Source organism: Pan troglodytes, chromosome 19, assembly GCF_028858775.2.
Source record: "Pan troglodytes isolate AG18354 chromosome 19, NHGRI_mPanTro3-v2.0_pri, whole genome shotgun sequence".
Taxonomy (NCBI): Eukaryota; Metazoa; Chordata; class Mammalia; order Primates; family Hominidae; genus Pan; species Pan troglodytes.
In genome coordinates, this window is record NC_072417.2 from 18,445,878 (window position 1) to 18,464,716 (window position 18,839).

General features: G+C 49.6%; 2 protein-coding genes across 34 annotated transcripts; one reads left to right on the forward strand and one right to left on the reverse strand.

Annotated features, from left to right (window-relative positions):
* Nucleotides 1-414: 414 nt before the first annotated feature.
* Nucleotides 415-2,140, reverse strand: TRAPPC1 (trafficking protein particle complex subunit 1). The gene is made up of 5 exons (XM_001172364.5): nt 2,006-2,140; nt 1,797-1,895; nt 1,572-1,642; nt 1,077-1,215; nt 415-800 (listed from the first exon to the last, which is right to left on the reverse strand). Exons 2-5 carry the CDS (start codon nt 1,893-1,895, stop codon nt 672-674), a joined length of 438 nt encoding a protein of 145 aa, XP_001172364.1. The 5' UTR covers nt 2,006-2,140; the 3' UTR covers nt 415-671.
* Nucleotides 2,051-18,709, forward strand: CNTROB (centrobin, centriole duplication and spindle assembly protein). Of its 33 annotated transcripts, none has more exons than XM_054670850.1 (20): nt 2,051-2,204; nt 2,991-3,411; nt 4,199-4,283; nt 4,529-4,610; nt 5,053-5,209; nt 6,438-6,554; nt 6,773-6,889; nt 7,239-7,337; nt 9,590-9,826; nt 10,173-10,319; nt 12,508-12,641; nt 13,237-13,362; nt 13,589-13,751; nt 14,841-15,099; nt 16,699-16,850; nt 17,044-17,107; nt 17,285-17,455; nt 17,615-17,747; nt 18,216-18,268; nt 18,516-18,709. In XM_054670850.1, the coding sequence occupies exons 2-20, from the start codon at nt 3,142-3,144 to the stop codon at nt 18,563-18,565; spliced, it is 2,616 nt and encodes an 871-aa protein (XP_054526825.1). In that variant the 5' UTR covers nt 2,051-2,204; nt 2,991-3,141; the 3' UTR covers nt 18,566-18,709. The 33 variants fall into 33 exon arrangements, with proteins under 33 accessions (XP_054526825.1, XP_016786975.1, XP_024205984.1 ...); XM_016931486.2 differs by having other exon boundaries at nt 2,121-2,204; nt 17,615-17,783; nt 18,213-18,288; XM_024350216.3 differs by having other exon boundaries at nt 2,121-2,204; nt 18,213-18,288.
* Nucleotides 18,710-18,839: the final 130 nt, after the last annotated feature.

An 18,839-nucleotide genomic window follows, 5' to 3' on the forward strand; every position in this document is an offset into this window, starting at 1 on the left:
CGCCTGCTGAAGGCTCTGCAGCTTGAATATTTTCTGAGCGGAATTGGGGAGGATGGCTCCTGCACCCTCTGTGACCCAAGGGCTGTCAGGCTTCCCCCGGCCCAGTGATTCTCAATCGGGAGGGAATGTATCTCCCAGCGTACTTTTGGCAAGGTTTGGAGATATTTTTGATTTCATGCCTGTGCTATCAGCATCTAGTGGGTGGTGGCCAGGGATGCTGCTAAAATCCTACAAAGCACAGGACAGTCCCCACAATAAAGAATTATCCAGCTCAAAGCATCAATATTCCCACGGTTGAGAAACCCATCCGCAAAGCCACTTCGTGGCCCTCCAGGGGGTGTGGCTGCCCTACTTTGCACCTTCATGCGTGGGGCAGGACTGAGAGGGCCCTCAAACCAACACGCTCAGGCCGCAGAGAGTGACAAAAAGTTTATTCTGTGCTTCTCGCAGCATTAGGCAGGGCATAAAACTGGAGAGAGGGCCTGGTGTGGAGGTGGAGGGACTCTGTGGGCTTCACTCTGGTAGGAGGAGAGCATCAGGGCAGGCCTTTAGGCTGTTGCTCTGGGCAGGGGGTGGGGGTGCGGGGGCTTACAGTGGGGGCCTTTAGTTGGCACAGGTTCGGAAGGGCCCCAGGCAGACATGAATTCTCCTGAGACTTGAGGTAGGTTGCTTCAGCCAGCCCGGGCAGAGAAGAAGGGCAGAGAGCGAACATAGGAGTCCAGTCGGGAGCGAAAGAGCTCACTTTGCACAGTTTGGCCCAGCGGGCACAGGGGATTCTTCACCACCAGCTCCACATACAGCTATGGAAAGGGAAGATGTTAGAGCCAGGCTTTGGATACTTCTGGTTTTTAGCCCCAAACCTTGTATAACCTCAGGGGTGTGTGAATGCACAAGGAATAAGGGCTGGAAGGCAAGCCCTCTCTGAGGAGAAAGTGGTGGTGGGAGTTAAGAACCTAAGGGCCCCCGAGAAAACTCTTGAGTTGAGCAAACATATAGTAGGATTGGGGCAGGGGAGATGAGGGAGTCTTGGGGTTCTGAAGAGCTCTGGGGGATGGGTCCCCGGGGCTGGCACTGACCGCACTGTAGATGTGGTGCAGCACATCTCGGATGGGTCCCACGCCCAAGTCAGTATTCATGACAACTTTGATCCCAGTGGGCGTCTCGTAGTAATGGAGTTTGTAACGGCTAGTTTGGAAGGCCAGGAAGCCATCCTTCCTGCAGAGATGAGGAGGGTGTTAAAGAATGGGAGCAGAATCTCTCCCAAAGAGACACTTCTGATCCCCGCAAACATCGACTCCCTCTTTATCTAAACATATCCTTTGTAGAAGCCTGGTTGAGTAAAGACATCGCCCATCGTCACCCCTCAATTTAGCCCCCACCAACCTCTCTACTTTCAGACCCTCCCCACCCCCACTCCTGCCAGCTCCAGCACTCTCGCTCCGGACTCAGCCTCTCTTAAGTACCCTTTCCCCCCTCTGGAGGCCAATGCTCCTTCCACTTCAGAAAGTTTCCCCCATCCCCAAATTCCCAAGGCTAGCCCTCCTCCCAACATCTTTTCTGACTCCGCGTACATGTCTAGCGGGGACATCTTGCTGACAAACGAGCGGATAGAGAAGAGCATCCCGTACATCAGCTTATACTCCTGGAGGGAGAGGGGCAGAGTTAGCTCTCGGTTGATGCGGGAGACGGGGTGGGGGGTGGGAACGAGCTGGGGCTTGGAGAGGAGGGGCTGGGTTGGGACTATAGGTGTTTGGAGATGAGAGGTCGCCCGGGCTGCACCGGGGCCCTCTCGTCACCTCCTCCTTGGGAATCCCTGCTTGCTTCTTGCGGTGCCATTCGCTGTAGTGCAGACACACTCCATTCCGGTCAAACAGGTACAGGTTGTGGACAGTCATCTGCAGGGCAGGGAGTGTGAGCCTCGCTCCGGGGCCGCCCCCACTCCTTGGGCTCGGGTTCCCGGACCCACAGCCTTCCAACCAGGTGGGGACCCCACCCACGGACTCACCGGAACTGCTCCGAGTGCCCGTCAAGAGTTACTTCCGGTTTCCACGGAGCTCCGCCCCTTAGGGGGGTTCTCACCCGGCCGCGGCTGGGCATTAACTCCGCTCCAGTGCCGCTTGTCAGACTCCGCCTCCCTCCCTCAGCCAATCTGTGGCCACCGGAGCCGCGCACGCGCGGCCAGGCGCTCGGGATACAGAAGTGATGTGAGTGTCTGCGAGCGTGGTCTCGCGGGCGGGTGACGTCATCGAGGCGAGAGAGGCGGAGCCGCGGACAGTGGGCGGGAGGCTGCCAACGGTTTTGAGCGTAGGGGGAGGCGTGAGAGGGGGATCTCAGGGGAGGAGGTCAATCGCTTGCCCCCCACTTTGGCAAATTGGGGACTGAGGACTGGAAGGGTGGAGAGTAGGCGGAACCAGGTGGTCGTCGGGGCAGAGGATCTCGGGCTAGGCTTGAGGGCGGCGTGCTTCTTAGGGACGACTTAGGGCGTGACTGAGGGTTCACAAGGTTTCTTTTGGGGTGGTCGGGAGGGAGAGATTCTAGGGAACAAGGAAGCTCGCTATGGCTTTCTTGCCAGGAGGGGTCGAAGGGAAAGTACAAGGGAGCTGACCCTGGGTAGAACGGGTGAAGGGATGGGGGAGCGTGAGGTTCCGCCCTCTCTTGAGACTGGAGCCAATTGAGGGACTAGTAGGGCAGGGGGACAGAAATTGGGCTCCTAGTGGATTTGGGTCCGTTTGCGTTGGGAGTTTTGGGTGTGAGAGCTTAAGAGCTCAGTTGACCGGGGATAGCCTGTGCCGGAGTTAGTTGGTCCGCAGCTTCCAGCACTCGTAGTCGGGAAGAGGAGCTTCAGCAGCGCTGTTGTCCCACAGTACGTCTTCTGTCCGCACCCGCTCTGCGCTGCACCCTCTTAACGCTGTTCCCAGGAGCTGGGGAAAGGGATGCTTTTGCCCACTCCCATGGCCCCTGGAACTGGTGGAAACCTTTCCTCTAACCAGAAAGCCTCGATACCCTTAATTCACCAAGGATCCTTGGCGTGGAGTCTTCCTCCCTTCTCCCAAGTCTTTCTCCGTGAACTTTTCCTCCTGGACTTTGCTAAAGCAGAACCTCCCAGCTCTTTGCTGTCTCCGGTGTCTCTTCCCTGTATTCATGGCAACATCAGCTGACAGCCCCAGTTCACCCCTCGGGGCGGAGGATCTCCTGAGTGATTCATCAGAACCCCCTGGGCTCAACCAAGTGTCGTCTGAAGTGACCTCCCAGCTCTATGCTTCTTTGCGCCTCAGCCGGCAGGCGGAGGCCACGGCCCGAGCCCAGCTGTATTTACCCTCCACCTCCCCGCCTCATGAAGGGTTAGACGGCTTAGCCCAAGAATTGAGTCGAAGCTTGTCAGTCGGATTGGAAAACAACTTGAAGAAAAAGGTGAGGGAAGTGTGTCTTGGAGACCACTGTGGCACTAGACACCAGAGAGTCTTGGGATTGGGGTTGGTAAAAATAAAAAGCTTTGATGAGATTTGAACTCTTCCTGTTGGATTTCATATTCCTTTTAACTGCATAGGCAGTCATGCTTATGAGGGAGGGAGTGACCTGGGACACCATAATTTGAAAATTATGAAACTTCCCAGTGTTTTTTGTGAGAGACATCTCTGCTCCGAGTAGATAGAGCAAACCTATGGGGTAGGTTGGTGAGCTATTTCCCGTGCACTGGGAATGGGTAAGGTTTCTTGATCCCAAGAGGGAACTAGGGACTTAGGATAGCAGCTCAGATCCTTCCAGCTCAACACTATTTTGATAGTATGGTTCCAACTTTGGTATGTACATCATTAAGACATAGTTTAGTCAACTACAACATGTTACAGAGAAGATAGTTATTAGTATTGTATAGAAAAGGTGTCAGAGTCAATTTGCAGACTGGTTAGGTCTTCCAGAGTTTGAAAATGATAGCCATAAGCCATACAGTCCTTACATTTGTTCTCGAATTGGCAAGAATCTCCACAACTCTTGTCTTATACCTCCTCAATTATTTTATTTACACTCTCTTTCTGGCTTCTGTAGTATTTGAATTTCTCATTCAAGTTTAGGACATCCCTTATTGGATCCGTTTGGTTTTTCTTGTTTTCCAAAGTGCTGGAGTGAAAATTCTACCCTGGCAATAGGTAGGAGATAGATAACACAGACTGCATCTGATTTCCACGTGGCTTTTTTCTAGGATGGTTCTAAGCATATCTTTGAGATGGAAAGTGTTCGGGGTCAGCTCCAGACCATGCTCCAAACCTCACGTGATACAGCCTATCGTGAGTAAGCCCCTTCCCTAGAACTAGGAAGGAGAACCTAGATGTAAGGGGTGGGAGAAAGTGGACAGAGGAAGCAGGCAGGAAAACCTCTGAGCAAGAGATTTCAGGAGAAAAGTCTCCCGTTCTTTGGGAGAGGGGGTGAAGGAGTGAGGGAACTGGAAAGGAAGGCCTTTTCTCTTCTTCAAGTGGCCCCTGTTTTTGTCATTACCTGACTCTGGCTTTGGGGTCCCTCTGCCTGCCTGCAGGGGATCCTCTCATTCCTGGCGCTGGCTCAGAGAGACGGGAAGAGGACTCCTTTGACAGTGATAGCACAGCCACCTTGCTCAAGTGAGTTCTCCTTGTGGTTCTCCTAGCTTGTTTGCTTTCTTGGAAATCCAGGTGTTTTGTTCCTTATTTCTCCCTTTATTGCTTTTGTACCTCTTAAGAACCCAAGAGGCTTATCACTTGCCTTTCAGTTTTCATCTTTTTCTACTGTCTCCTGCCCCCTTTACTCCTTCAGGAACACAGGTATCTGTTGCCTAGTACCTGGTTTTCTCTTAACCTGCAGTCATTCTTCCCCTCTAAAGAGTTAGCTTGTTTCTGCTGAAACCTTTAAGTGAATCACAGACCTGTGTGTTATTTATAGCACTATGGTTATATAGCTTTACGACTTTGGACAAGTCTCTTGCTCTCTCTGGGTCTCAGTTTCCTCATGTGTAGAATATCACAGTTGGACAAATGGATTCCAAAAGCTTTCCCAGCCCTAACATTCTCTACCTGATTTGCTCAGCACCCGGCCCCTGCAAGACTTGTCTCCATCTAGCTCAGCCCAAGCCCTGGAGGAGCTGTTTCCCCGCTACACCAGCCTTCGGCCAGGGCCTCCACTCAATCCCCCAGATTTTCAGGGGCTGAGAGATGCATTGGATTCAGAGCATACCCGCCGCAAGGTAAGATGCAAACGCTTCCTTTCGAAAGCAGCAAAGATTAGAAAGAGGGGACCCAAGTGTTGAAAAGGGCTGAGGGGGCCTGGCGTGGTGGCTCACGCCTGTAATCACAGCACTTTGGGAGGCTGAGGCAGGCGGATCACGAGGTCAGGAGATCGAGACCATCCTGGCTAACACGGTGAAACCCGTCTCTACTAAAAATAGAAAAAATTAGCCGGGCGTGGTGGTGGGTGCCTGTAGTCCCAGCTACTCGGGAGGCTGAGGCAGGAGAATGGCGTGAACCTGGGAGGCGGAGCTTGCAGTGAGCTGAGATCGCGCCACTGCACTCCAGCCTGGGCGACAGAGCGAGACTCCGTCTCAAAAAAAAAAAAGAAAAAAAGAAAAGGGCTGAGGGTTAAGAGCCTGAAAGCTGGGACTTAAATGTTTTTCTGAGGAGGGCTTTTTTGACCATTCCATCTAATATGGCACCACCTCCTTTCCAAGTAGTCAGATCGCCTTCTTATTTCTTTCATGTAGCTTATCGTTCTGATATATCTTGTTTTTTTCTCCTCTCTAAAATTTGAGGGTCCGTATCTTGTTTGTCTTAGTACTGGCTGCCTAAGGTCTAGAATATACATAACACAGAAACACTCTGTGTTTGTCGAATGGACACAAACTCTGCTAGCTTGTGCACAGGACTTACAGCTACTGGTGATATACTGAGCTTTATCTCTGTGAGCCTCTGCCTTAGTGTCTGAAGGGGACAGAGAAATAGACAAAGGAGAGGAAAAGTCAAAATCACTGGTTGCCGTTTTTGGAAGCCTCTCTTTCTCCATGTTAAACCCCTTGGCATGAATGAAAGGCTTTCCCCTTTATCCTTGCTGTGTTTATTCATTGTGTCCAATGAGCTTCTGAAGGTAGGAGTAACTTTGCACATTTTGCTGTGTGGGCTGCTGCACCTCTGCCAAAAGGTTTATGGGATTTTTACTCAGGAGATCCTGAGTAAAAGGAAAAGGAGGAGCCTGGAATCTAAGCACTTATCTCCTGAAAAGGTACAGAAACATGTTGGAGATCTTGAGCCTCAAGGTGCTTGCTTCAGAATTTTCCTGATTCTCCCTCTCCAGACCTATTCTGTTCTTGGGACCCAAGCTTCTTGGCTCCAGCCCACTCCCCCACTAGAGGAGCTGGAAAGTTTGGTGCTGTGGTCGTACCAAAGATGGGCAACACCCAGACTCCTCACCCTTTTCCCCAGCATTGTGAGCGCCATATTCAGAGCCTGCAGACCCGAGTGTTAGAGCTACAGCAACAATTAGCCGTGGCTGTGGCTGCCGACCGCAAGAAAGATACCATGATTGAACAACTGGACAAGGTACCAGGGTAGCAAAATGTGGGTGGGTCTCTCCATGAAGAGCATTAAGGAATAATAAATAAGTGGGTGGCCAACCAATGTTTCTTGGTACATGCTGAGAGCTGGGCAAGGGGTTGGTTTGCTGACTGTTGGGAGAAGATGGCCGTTGACCCTGCCCCTGTGGGTAGAAAGAGGCAAAAAAGTTATTTTGAAATTTCATCTTACTTGCCCTACCTAAGACCCTGGCCCGTGTGGTGGAGGGCTGGAACCGGCATGAGGCTGAGCGGACAGAGGTTCTCAGGGGACTTCAAGAGGAACACCAGGCAGCAGAGCTCACCAGAAGCAAGCAGCAGGAGGTGAGCGCCCTGGAGCATATGGCATTAGAACCTGAGTCACAGATCTCAAGATGGAAAGGGGCAGAAATAGCTCTGGAATTAGGGTTTCCAACAGATTGACCTCAGTCTTGTAGTGGCTGTCCTGACATTTCTTCTCATCCCTCCTTTCTTCTCCTTTAACCGTTTCTGCTGTCCAACTTGAATCATCAATGTCTTCTTAATTTTTCCCACACCATGTAGTCTTCTATCTGGCCCCTTAGTCATTTAGTTAACTGTGAAGTTTCAAGTTTACATTGTCAATGCTTTATAAAATATAGCACACACAGATTTCCCACAGTTCCTCTGCCCTGTATTCCTCTCTTCCTGAAAGACAGTAACCCGCCTGGAACAAAGCCTTTCCGAGGCCATGGAGGCCCTGAATCGTGAGCAGGAAAGTGCCAGACTGCAGCAACGGGAAAGAGAGACACTGGTGAGAAGATTGGACTGGGTTAATTCCACTGGAAGCTGTTAATTACTTCTAGAGAGCTGTGGGCTATTGGTGGATTGTGGGAGATTATAATTTGAGTTGCACCAGAGCACTGTTTCCCAAAGTGTGTTCCTTAGAACACTAATTCAGCTAGATATTCTATTAAAAAAAAAAGCTCTGCTACCAAGTCGGTTTGAGAAACTCTGCAAATTGTATCCTCATTAGAATATTAGTGTCATCTGAAGAATTATTTTAAAATATAGGCTAGGCACGGTGGCTCACCCCTGTAATCCCAGCACTTTGGGAGGCCAAGGCAGGCAGATCATGAGGTCAGGAGTTTGAGACCAGCCTGGCCAGCATGGTGAAACCCCATCTCTACTAAAAATACAAAAAACTAGCTGGACATGGTGGTGCATGCCTGTAGTCCCAGCGACTTGGGAGGCTGAGGCAGGAGAATTGCTTGAACCCAGCAGGCAGAGGTTGCAGTGAGCTGAGATCAAGCCACTGCACTCCAGCCTGGGTGACAGAGTGAGACTCCATCTCAAAAAATAAAAATAAAAAATAAAATAAAATAAAGATTTCTGGGACTCACCTGCAGAGGTTTTGATTCAGTAGATATATGGTGGAACTCAAATCTTTTCAGAAATTTCCTGGGTGATTTTTTTCAATCTGGTTTGGGACCTCTGGTGTAGGGCATGGCCAAAAAAGATATGAAATGGACTAACTCAAGTTTCTTTTCGTGTTTTTTTTTTTTTTTTTTTTTTTTTTGAGACAGGGTCGCGCTCTGTTGTCCAGGCTGGAGTGCAGTGGCACAATCTCAGCTCACTGCAGCCTCTGCCCCCTGGATTCTAGCGATTCTCCTACCTTAGCCTCCCAAGTAGCTGGGACTACAGGCGTATACCACCACGCCTAGCTAATTTTTGTATTTTTTTGGTAGAGACGGGGTTTCGCCACGTTGGCCAGGCTGGTCTCAAACTCCTGACCTCAAGTGATCTGCCCGCCTTGGCCTCCCAAAGTGCTGGGATTACAGGCATAAGCCACCATACCCAGCCACTTCACTCAAGTGTCTTAGAGCTGAAATGATAAGGTGATTAGCCATATGAATTAGTAGCTGGGATTGGAACTTGTTGCATGCATAATGCATGCTTGCTACATGCATGCTGGTATTTGTAGTCTTAACAGGCTATATCTGACAGTCCTGATGATGGGTGATGGTTCACGATTATAGGCTGGATATTCTAGTCTTAGTGGAATTTCTTTTGACGATGATGGTGGTAACTATTGTGTATTGAGTACTTACTATGTGCCTGATGCCATGCTAAATGCCTTACATATGCTTTTTACTTTAATGCTCAGAAGGCAGACCCTGTTATGATCTCCAGTTTACAGATAAGCATGTATGCCTAAGAACACATAGTAAATTCCAGAACCAGGATTCGAACCTGAGATTTGAACCCAGGTCTACCTGGCTCTGGAACAGGAACTCTTATCTACCATATTATAATCCTATGAGCTTGTCAACTATTGTGTTTGTTTGTTTTGAGATGGAGTCTCGCTCTGTTGCCCAGGCTAGAGTTCAGTGGCACAATCTTGGCTCACTGCAACCTCCGCCTCCCAGGTTCAAGCAATTCTCCTGCCTCAGCCTCCTGAGTAGCTGGGAATACAGGTGTGCACCACCATGCCCAGCTAATTTTTATATTTTTAGTAGAGACATGGTTTCACCATGTTGGCCAGGCTGGTCCCAAACTCCTGACCTCAGATGATCTGCCTGCCTCAGCCTCCCAAAGTGCTGGGATTACAGGCATGAGCCACTGCGCCTGTCAACTATTGTGGGGTTTTTTTTGGTTTTATTTGAGATGGAGTCTTGCTTTGTCGCCTAGGCTGGAGTGCAGTTGTGTGATCCCAGCTCACTGCAACCTCCACCTCCCAGGTTAGAGCGATTCTCCTGCCTTTGCCTCCCAAGTAGCTGGAATTACAGGCACCCACCACCACGCCTGGCTAATTTTTGTATTTTTAGTAGAGATGGGGTTTCACCATGTTGGACCAGGCTGGTCTCAAACTCCTGACCTCAGGTGATCTGCCTGCCTTGGCCTCCCAAAATGCTGGGATTACAGGTGTGAGCCACCGCACCCGGCCTAATTATTGTGTTTTTAATGAGCATAATTCTCAGCAGGCACCTTGTATGAGGGTCAGAGGGCAGATCGCTGGTCTCTGAAGAGCCTACTAAGGAGCTTGGTTTTCTTCTGCGGCTGTAGGAGGAGGAAAGGCAAGCTCTGACTCTGAGGTTGGAGGCAGAACAGCAGCGGTGCTGTGTCCTGCAGGAAGAGCGGGATGCAGCTCGGGCTGGGCAACTGAGTGAGCATCGAGAGTTGGAGACTCTTCGGGCTGCCCTAGAAGAAGAACGGCAGACCTGGGCCCAGCAAGAGCACCAGCTTAAGGAACACTACCAGGCGCTGCAGGAGGAGAGCCAGGCTCAGTTGGAAAGGGAGAAGGTAAAAGTGGCAGTTGGAAGAGCTGAGGAACTAGGGAGTAGATGAAGGGCAAAATAATTGAATGGGATGGAATGTTAGAATATGGGGGATACATATAGGCAGGAATGGAGAGTAGAGAGCCATGTGTGGGAGACAAGGTTGAGAGTATAGGGCCAGCAGGAAGGGCTGGGGGTAATGAATATGTGAAAGGCCAAAGACTGAAATTCAACAGGGATGGGGAAATAAAACAAATGGGAGGAGCTGGGGGAAGCTTGGATTTTAGGGTTTGGGAGGATGAACTGGGGAGTGTAGGTAACCAGGAGATAAGAAATGAGGTATGTATATACATTTGATTTGTCTTTCATAGGAGAAGAGCCAGAGGGAAGCCCAGGCCGCCTGGGAGACCCAGCACCAGTTGGCATTGGTGCAGTCTGAGGTGCGGCGGCTGGAAGGAGAGCTGGATACAGCTCGGAGAGAGAGAGATGCCCTGCAGCTGGAAATGAGCTTGGTGCAGGTCAGAAGGCAGAGGGTTCTTGAGGTTTTGTTCTGAGAGAAGTAGATCTGAGGCAGAGGGACCTCTCAGGAGTTGTGGCAGACACTCCCAGTTCAGGTGTTTGGGGTTTAATTCCATTAACAGTTTCTACGTAGTATGGGTAGTTTTCTGTCCTAAACTCAGAGCCATTTCTCACTGAGTGACCATTTCCCACAATATGTCAGACTGACCTAGTGTTACTTTTAGGATTAAATAGATTTAAATCTATTAAAGTTACCTTATGTTATTTTAAGAGATGACACCACACTTAGTGGGTTGACAGAGCAGGTGAAAGCTTTTGTCAGAGACTTGATTCCAATTTAACAGTGTGCTTTGTAATTCTCATTACCTGAATAACTTGTATTAATTTCTCTGAGTAGGTCAGGGACCCAGGAGGGCAATGATTTTTTAATTTACTTATGAAACTTCCATAACAGCACATGGCCTGGCACAGAATTGTACTCAAAAATTGTTTGTCAGATATAATTACACTTTGAAAAACTCTTTCCATCTAGCTAACACACTGAATTTTAAATTCAAACTAGTCGGACTCTTGCCATGGAATAGAGCAGGAGTTGGCGAACTTTTTCTGTAAAGGGCCAGACAGTAAATATTTTTAGCTTTGTGGGTTGTATGGTCTCAGTTGCAACTACCCAACTCTGCTGTTATACCACAGAAGTAGCTATGAACTGTACGTAAACAAATGGGCACAGCTGTGTTCTAGTACAACTTATCTAAACAGGCAATGGAGGGCTGAATTGGGCTGTAGTTCGCCGATCTCCAGAATAGAGGAAAGGATTGGAGAGAGCTGTGTTCCGGCCCATGGTGGAGACACAGCGTTGAAGAGGAAAGAGTATTGCATTAGGACTTAGGGCACTTACGTCTACTTCTAGCTAGAATTTTGACCTTTATGGGCCTCTGTTTTTATGTATAAAATGTGTTAAGGACAAATTGATGAATTTTCCAGGTGCAAGCCAGTCTGAGAGGCTATGTTCTTTATAAATGGTTAACTTAAGGAGGTACCAGTGAGGCCAGCATTTGAGAACCACAATCCTTTGGCCCGGTATGGTGGCTCATGCCTGTAATCCCAGCACTGTGGGAGGCCAAGGCGGGTGGATCACTTGAGCCCAGGAGTTTGAGACCAGCCCGGCCAACATGGTGAAACCCTGTCTCTACTAAAAATACAAAAATTAGCCAGGTGTGTGGTGCGCACCTATAGTCCCGGCTACTAAGAAGGCCGAGGCAGGAGAATCGCTTGAACCCGGGAGGTGGAGGTTGCAGTGAGCCCAGATTGAACCAGTGTACTCCAGCCTGGGCAACAGAGTCAGACTCCATCTCAAAAAAAAAAAAAAAAAAAAAAGAATTGACCTAGGGCTTCAGGTGTTACAATGAGATCACATGCGATAAAGACTAAGAAAGCATCTGGGTGTGGTGGCTCGCACCCAGAATCCCAGCACTTTGGGAGGCCGAAGCGGGCAGATTGCTTGAGCCCAGGAGTTCAAGACCAACCTGGGCGCAATATGGCAGTACCTAAACTCTGCTAAAAATACAAAAACTTAGCCGGGTATAGTGGCACGCACCTGTAGTCCCAGCTACTCGGGAGGCTGAGGTGGGAGGATCAACTGAACCCTGGAAGTAGAGGCTGCAGTGACCCGTGGTCACACCACTGCACTCCAGCCTGGGTGACAGAGAGGGACTCCATCTCAAAAAAAAAAGAAAAGAGATTGAGTTCTTTATAGTAAAATACTATACGTGGAAATCAGATTTTAGTGAGTTGAAGGACTGTGGCTGAGAAAATGGAGACACTTATAGGTTGACTGCTTAAGGAGGAAGAGGCACTGCCATTTATTGAATGTCTACTGGCTTTCAGGTACTCTACTCAGGGTATGTTATATCAGACACATAGAATGGATTTGATTGCTCTGTCGAACATTTATTTTAGCTAAGAAATTTATGTCTTTCACCCATAGTCATTTTCACTTTGATGTATGTTTAAAGTGCGAATATCTTAATAAGGAAAGGGAACCTCTTTCACTCCTTGAGGCAAAATTCTTGTTCTTCATCTCATTTGAGGGGAAAGTTGGTACTGGATTTTGTCTACATTATATCCTCCGTCCTCTTCTAAGCCCAAACAGATTTGGGCTGTTATCCCACCTTCCTTCACTCCCAGGCCCGGTATGAAAGCCAGCGGATCCAGCTGGAGTCGGAGCTGGCTGTGCAGCTGGAGCAGCGGGTGACAGAGCGGCTGGCGCAGGCTCAGGAGAGCAGCCTACGGCAAGCAGCCTCCCTCAGGGAACATCACAGGTACGTGGGACTCACTGGGTGTCACTTCTCTCAGCCACAGCACGTATCAGTGCCAGGCCCGTGTTCCCTTCAATCCCTTTGCCATGGTCCAGCACTGTGACTCCCAGGGTGCGCTAACTCCCATCAGCTGGGACCTGAGTCTCTCTCGGGAGGGCTGCCTTCACGCGTTCATGGAGAGCCAGAAGTGCCTGGGAATTTTCATCTCATAGGGAGTAGCCCTTAACCAAGAACTGATGGGTGCAGAATGATAGATGGTCCAGCTCCCTCGCTGGGACAGTGCTGAGGTATGACCTGTGCTGTCTCCAGAGCTGCTCTGTCGGACTGAGCCTCCTCCCATCCTGGCCTCACTTCTCCTCACCCCCATTCTGCTGCCGAGATTTTCTGGAACTGCTTCCGAAATAAATTTATTTAAGTCTCTGCTTCTGAGGAACCCATCCTAAGACCCCAGCTTTGTCCTTGCCGCTTCCTGTGCCATGGCCAGGCTAGCTGACTGGCTATCTGGGTCACTGTCATGTGCACACATGATGTCTTTTTCTCAGTTGGTCACTTCTTCTGTCTCCAGTCTCAGGCCTCTTCTCCTACCTGTGCCCTGTAGGAAGCAGCTGCAGGACCTGAGTGGACAGCACCAGCAGGAGCTGGCCAGTCAGCTAGCTCAGTTCAAGGTGGAAATGGCAGAACGAGAGGAACGGCAACAGCAGGTGGCTGAGGACTACGAGCTCAGGTCCTGGTCCCCAGAGTGCCCCTTTCAGGCCCCAGCCCCTTTGCCATGGGTAGAGCCCAAACTGGGAACGGTGAAGAGCTGCTCCCTTGATTGATCTGTCCTCCTCTACATGGGCCCCAGCTCCTTTGAGAATATCAGATGTCCAACATTCCCTTCTGGCTCTTTTTAGCTCCCAAGTATCTGCTTCCTTAAAGGCCCTGAGTCACTTCTTCTCTCTTTGCTTCAGACTGGCCCGGGAGCAAGCGCGAGTGTGCGAACTGCAGAGTGGGAACCAGCAGCTGGAGGAGCAGCGGGTGGAGCTGGTGGAAAGACTGCAGGCCATGCTGCAGGCCCACTGGGATGAGGCCAACCAGCTGCTCAGCACCACTCTCCCGCCGCCCAACCCTCCAGTACGCCTTACCCCTTGAGCTAAGCTTCTCCGTTATGTTCTATTTTTATTTTTATTTTTGAGACAGGGTCTCACTCTTGCCCAGGCTGGAGTGTACTGGTGCGATCATAGCTCATTGCAGCCTCGAACTCCTGGGCTCAAGTGATCCTCCCACCTCTAACTCCCAAAGTGCTGGGATTCCAGGCATAAGCTACCATGCCCAGCAAGCACTGTGTTCTAGATTCCTTCTTTGGAAATCTAGCTGCCTCCCAAGGGAAGTACTAAGTTCAGCTCCTAAGGCTTACATCAGGGGAGAAAGATCGGTGGACTTTACAAATAATAACTGCCTCAGCAAAATAAATCCTTTTTTCCATGGCCATAGCTCACTCAGACTGGCCCCATTCCATTGGGCATAACTCTAGTCTCCCAGTCCCAGGAGGGGACAAATGATACGTGGTACTAGTTTTGTGGAGGGACAGCTGAATTAATTATGAGGGAAAGGGCCAAAAATTGTTGCCAAGTCCTGCCCCAGAGTAGAGTAGGGAGTCTCACTTCCTAGCCCTTCATACGTTGGTACTTCCCACTTCCTTCTTTTAATTATGAAATTCTAGCAGGTGTGGTGGTGCGCCTGTAATCTCAGCTATATGGGAGGCTAAAGCAGAAGGATCACTTGAGCTCAGGAGTTCAAGACTAGCCTAGGCAACATAGTGAGACCTCATCTCAAAAAAAGAAAAAGAAGAAAAAATTAGGATATTTTAATTTTAATTTTATTTATTTATATATTTATCATTTATTTATTTGAGACAAAGTCTCACTCTGTTGCCCAGAGCGCTCAAGCAATCTTCCTTCCTCAGCTTCCCAAGTAGCTGGGACTACACACACGTGCCATTGCCCCCAGCTAATTTTTAAATTTTTTGTAGAGATGGCATCTCTCTATGTTGCCAAGCCTGGTTCAAACTCCCAGCCTCAAACGGTCCTCCCAAAGTGTTGGGATTACAGGTGTGAGCCACTGCATCCGGAAATTTATAATCTTATTAAAGTGTTTGTACCATGTCTTATCTCTTTAAACCTACTGTGCTTTGACCCTTCTTTCTGCCTCTCTCCTGGTCAGGCTCCTCCTGCTGGACCCTCCAGCCCTGGGCCTCAGGAGCCGGAGAAGGAGGAGAGGAGGGTCTGGACTATGCCTCCCATGGCCGTGGCCCTGAAGCCTGTATTGCAGCAGAGCCGGGAAGCAAGGGACGAGCTACCTGGAGCGCCTCCTGTTCTTTGCAGTTCCTCCTCAGATCTTAGCCTCCTGTTGGGCCCCTCTTTTCAGAGCCAGCATTCTTTCCAGCCCCTGGAGCCCAAACCAGACCTCACTTCATCCACAGGTAACTGGGGGCAGAAGTCACTGGGGTTCCCCTTCTGTGCATGAATTGGCCTCCTCTTTCGTACCCTGCTTTCTGTCTGATACTTGAGCATTTAGTTTCCCAGATGCCTTTTAGTGATCACAAGTTGCAAGGAGCAGAAATCTGCTCACATTGGTCCAAATAAAGGGATTGAGATCTCATGGAAATATGACATCGCTGGACTTAATGAGAACTGGAGTTGGGAACGGGGTACTATCAGGAACTGAGGCAGCTAGCTGGCCCTTTTCTGTGGGCCTGCATAGTCTCCTGGGTCCACCTCTCCTGCACATCTGCTCTTTTTTCTTGCTAGACCAGCATTCAAGGTTCTCACCCTTCATAACTTCAGTTTACACATGGGTTTGACCAGCTGTGATACTGACTCTAGCTGAGCCTCTAGACATTTATAGACATCGGTGTCTCAGTTTTTTAGGTCCAGTTTAAAGAGGCCATCTGATTGGATTGGCTGACCTTGGGTGTGGTGTCCACCCCTAGTTTAATGTCAGCTGTGATTTGAGTGGATGGGGGCATTCTGTGTGGTACAAACATGACAACCTAGGTCGAATTAAAAATGAGGGATGGGGCCGGGTGCGGTGGCTCACACCTGTAATCCTAGCACGTTGGGAGGCTGAGGTGGGAGGATGGCTTGATGCCAGGAGTTCCAGACCAGTCTGACCGATATAGTGAGACCTCATCTCTACATAAAATAAAAAGTTAGCAGGATGTGGTGGCACACACCCAAATTTCCAGCTACCCAGGGAGGCTGAGACAGAAGGATTGCTTGAGCCAAGGAGTTTGGGGCTACAGTGAGCTAAGAAGTTGCCATTGTACTCTAGCCTGGGCAACACAGCAAGACTCTGTCTCTTAAAAAAAAAAAGAGAGAAAAAGTGCTGGGATTACAGCTTACGCCTGTAATCCCAGTACTTTGGGAGGCCGAGGCGGGCAGATCACAAGGTCAGGATATCGAGACCATCCTGGCTAACACAGTGAAACCCCGTCTCTACTAAAAATACAAAAAAGTTAGCCGGGTATGTTGGCAGGCATCTGTAGTCCCAGCTACTCGGGAGGCTGAGGCAGGAGAATGGTGTGAACCCGGGAGGCGGAGCTTGCAGTGAGCCGAGATCGCGCCACTGCACTTCAGCCTGGGCGACAGAGCGAGACTCCATCTCAAAAAAAAAAAAAAAAAAAAAAAATAGATTAGTTGTAGCACAATTAAAAATTTTTTAATTATGTGAGAATAATAAAAGAATGAGGCATATTCGGGGGAAGAGGTCAGAACATGTGTGTTACTCATTTCCATTCTTCAGGGAGTTTGTGAGGGTATTTATTTGTTTAGAGTTTGAGTACCACAGCTTTCTTCTGTCTATATTTCTGTCTTAGAATTCAGCTGTGCCATCTCCCAGTCACCTCCAACCCTTCCCTCTCCAGCTACTTTAAACCTCCATCTTCATCTTCTCTTAGCTGTGATGTTCCTCTTCCATTTAATAGGCCCCTTTCTTCTGAGTATTAGGTGAGTTGATTTGTGGAGAAGCCCCTTCCCCCCTGAACACACTTGCACCCACCCATACCTGTTTCACTTTATAGCTGGGGCCTTCTCTGCACCTGGGGCCTTCCATCCCGATCATAGGGCAGAAAGGCCATTCCCTGAGGAAGATCCTGGACCTGACGGGGAGGGCCTCCTAAAGCAAGGGCTGCCGCCTGCTCAGCTGGAGGGCCTCAAGAATTTTTTGCACCAGGTAAGAGAGATTCCACCCAGACTAGCTCACTTTCTTCTTCCCTTTCTCCTTTCCTCTTTCTGCTCTGGGAATCCAGGACTCTGGCCTCATTCCCTGTTTATGACTAACTCTTTGTCCCAGCTTCTTCTCTCAGATCCCTGGGCGTTTTTCTCTATCAGTCCCTAGGGAACTTGACAATCTTATTCACCCACAGTTGCTGGAGACAGTGCCCCAGAACAATGAGAACCCTTCTGTCGACCTGTTGCCCCCTAAGTCTGGTGAGTTCCAACTCTGAAGAAGGTTGGGGCTGGGGCCTAGGAAAGATCGGAGTTGGTTATCTAGGATGAATTTTTAGGAGCTGGCAAAAGTAATAAAGCCTTATAAATGCTGGGTGGTGGGACTTCCTTGGTTCTTTGCCCCATTTCCTGATTCTTGGCATTCTTTCCTTTTGCTAGGTCCTCTGACTGTCCCATCTTGGGAGGAAGCCCCTCAAGTGCCACGTATTCCACCGCCTGTCCACAAAACCAAAGTTCCCTTAGCCATGGCATCCAGTCTTTTCCGGGTCCCTGAGCTTCCCTCCTCCCATTCACAAGGCAGTGGTCCCAGCAGTGGTTCCCCAGAGAGAGGTGAGCATGTTCTGGTTTACTAGGGAAAAAAGGAGGGACAGTCCTGAGTGTGGATCCAGTACAGGCACTTACAGTCCTTCTGAATTCCTGGGGAAATGGGCTGAGGGCTGGGGAGACAGGCCCTAGGATGACGCCTGTGATTATTGTGATGTCTGTCAGGTGGAGATGGGCTTACATTCCCAAGGCAGCTGATGGAGGTGTCTCAACTGTTGCGACTCTACCAGGCTCGGGGCTGGGGGGCTCTGCCTGCTGAGGATCTCCTGCTCTACCTGAAGAGGCTGGAACACAGCGGGTACAAGCCTGGGAGGAAGGAGGAAGGATTCTCCGGGTAGAAGCTGGATTATGGGGAGTGGAGTGGGTGTGTTTTACACTGAATTGAATCGTTGTCCTTTTCTGGGGAGGAACGTGAAGGATGAGAGGTGGATCCACAGATCTTCTTCTCTTACTGCCCCACACCTTTCTTTTATCTCTTCCTTTCTATTGCTTCTTTCTTCTAAACAAAAAAATCTTTTCCCCGGGTCTCTCTACCTTCGTTTTTTTCCTCTTTACCCCTCAGCTCAAAACTCAGAATCCTAGACTTTTGACTAGCTAGTGTAACTCATTATTTACTTCCACTAATGTCTCCTCCCAGTTGATGCCCAGGTCTATCGAGTTTGATCTTATTCTTAAGAGATAGAATTGGGGAGTAGTTCTTCCATCCAGTATTGGGTAACCGGGGGGACGGAGATCCCCATCCTCATACCTTTGATTTGTGTAGCAGGACTGATGGCCGAGGGGATAATGTCCCCAGAAGGAACACAGACTCGCGCTTGGGTGAGATCCCCCGGAAAGAGGTGAGGGAAAGTCAGGCAGGGACCAGGGGAGAAAAGGGCTCCCACTGACCAGTTCCTTCACCTCTGCACACTCCTGGCTGGCCCCTCCATTCCACCCCCGCATTCTGTAGCATGGCCTTTCCTCCCTGCAGACTCATCTGGCCCTCTCCACGTGCATTTCCTCAGTGGGGTGGGGAATTGAGAGGATCTGACGCTGATTTCTTCCTCTCTCTTCCCTCAACTCTCAGATTCCCTCCCAGGCTGTCCCTCGCCGCCTTGCTACAGCCCCCAAGACTGAAAAACCTCCCGCACGGAAGAAAAGTGGGCACCCTGCCCCGAGTAGCATGAGGAGCCGGGGGGGAGTCTGGAGATGAGCCCCCCTACCCTCTCTCCTCTTTGTTCTCTCGTTGTTGTTATTTTAATAAATGCTCAATAGTCTGTATCAGAGTCTCTGGCTCATAGGAATTTGGCAAACAGAGGTTTTGTAGGAAATCACTTTGTAAAGAAACCACATTTGGTTGAGTACTTTTTTTTATATGTTACATGTTTATATGTCATTTCCTGTGGGAAAA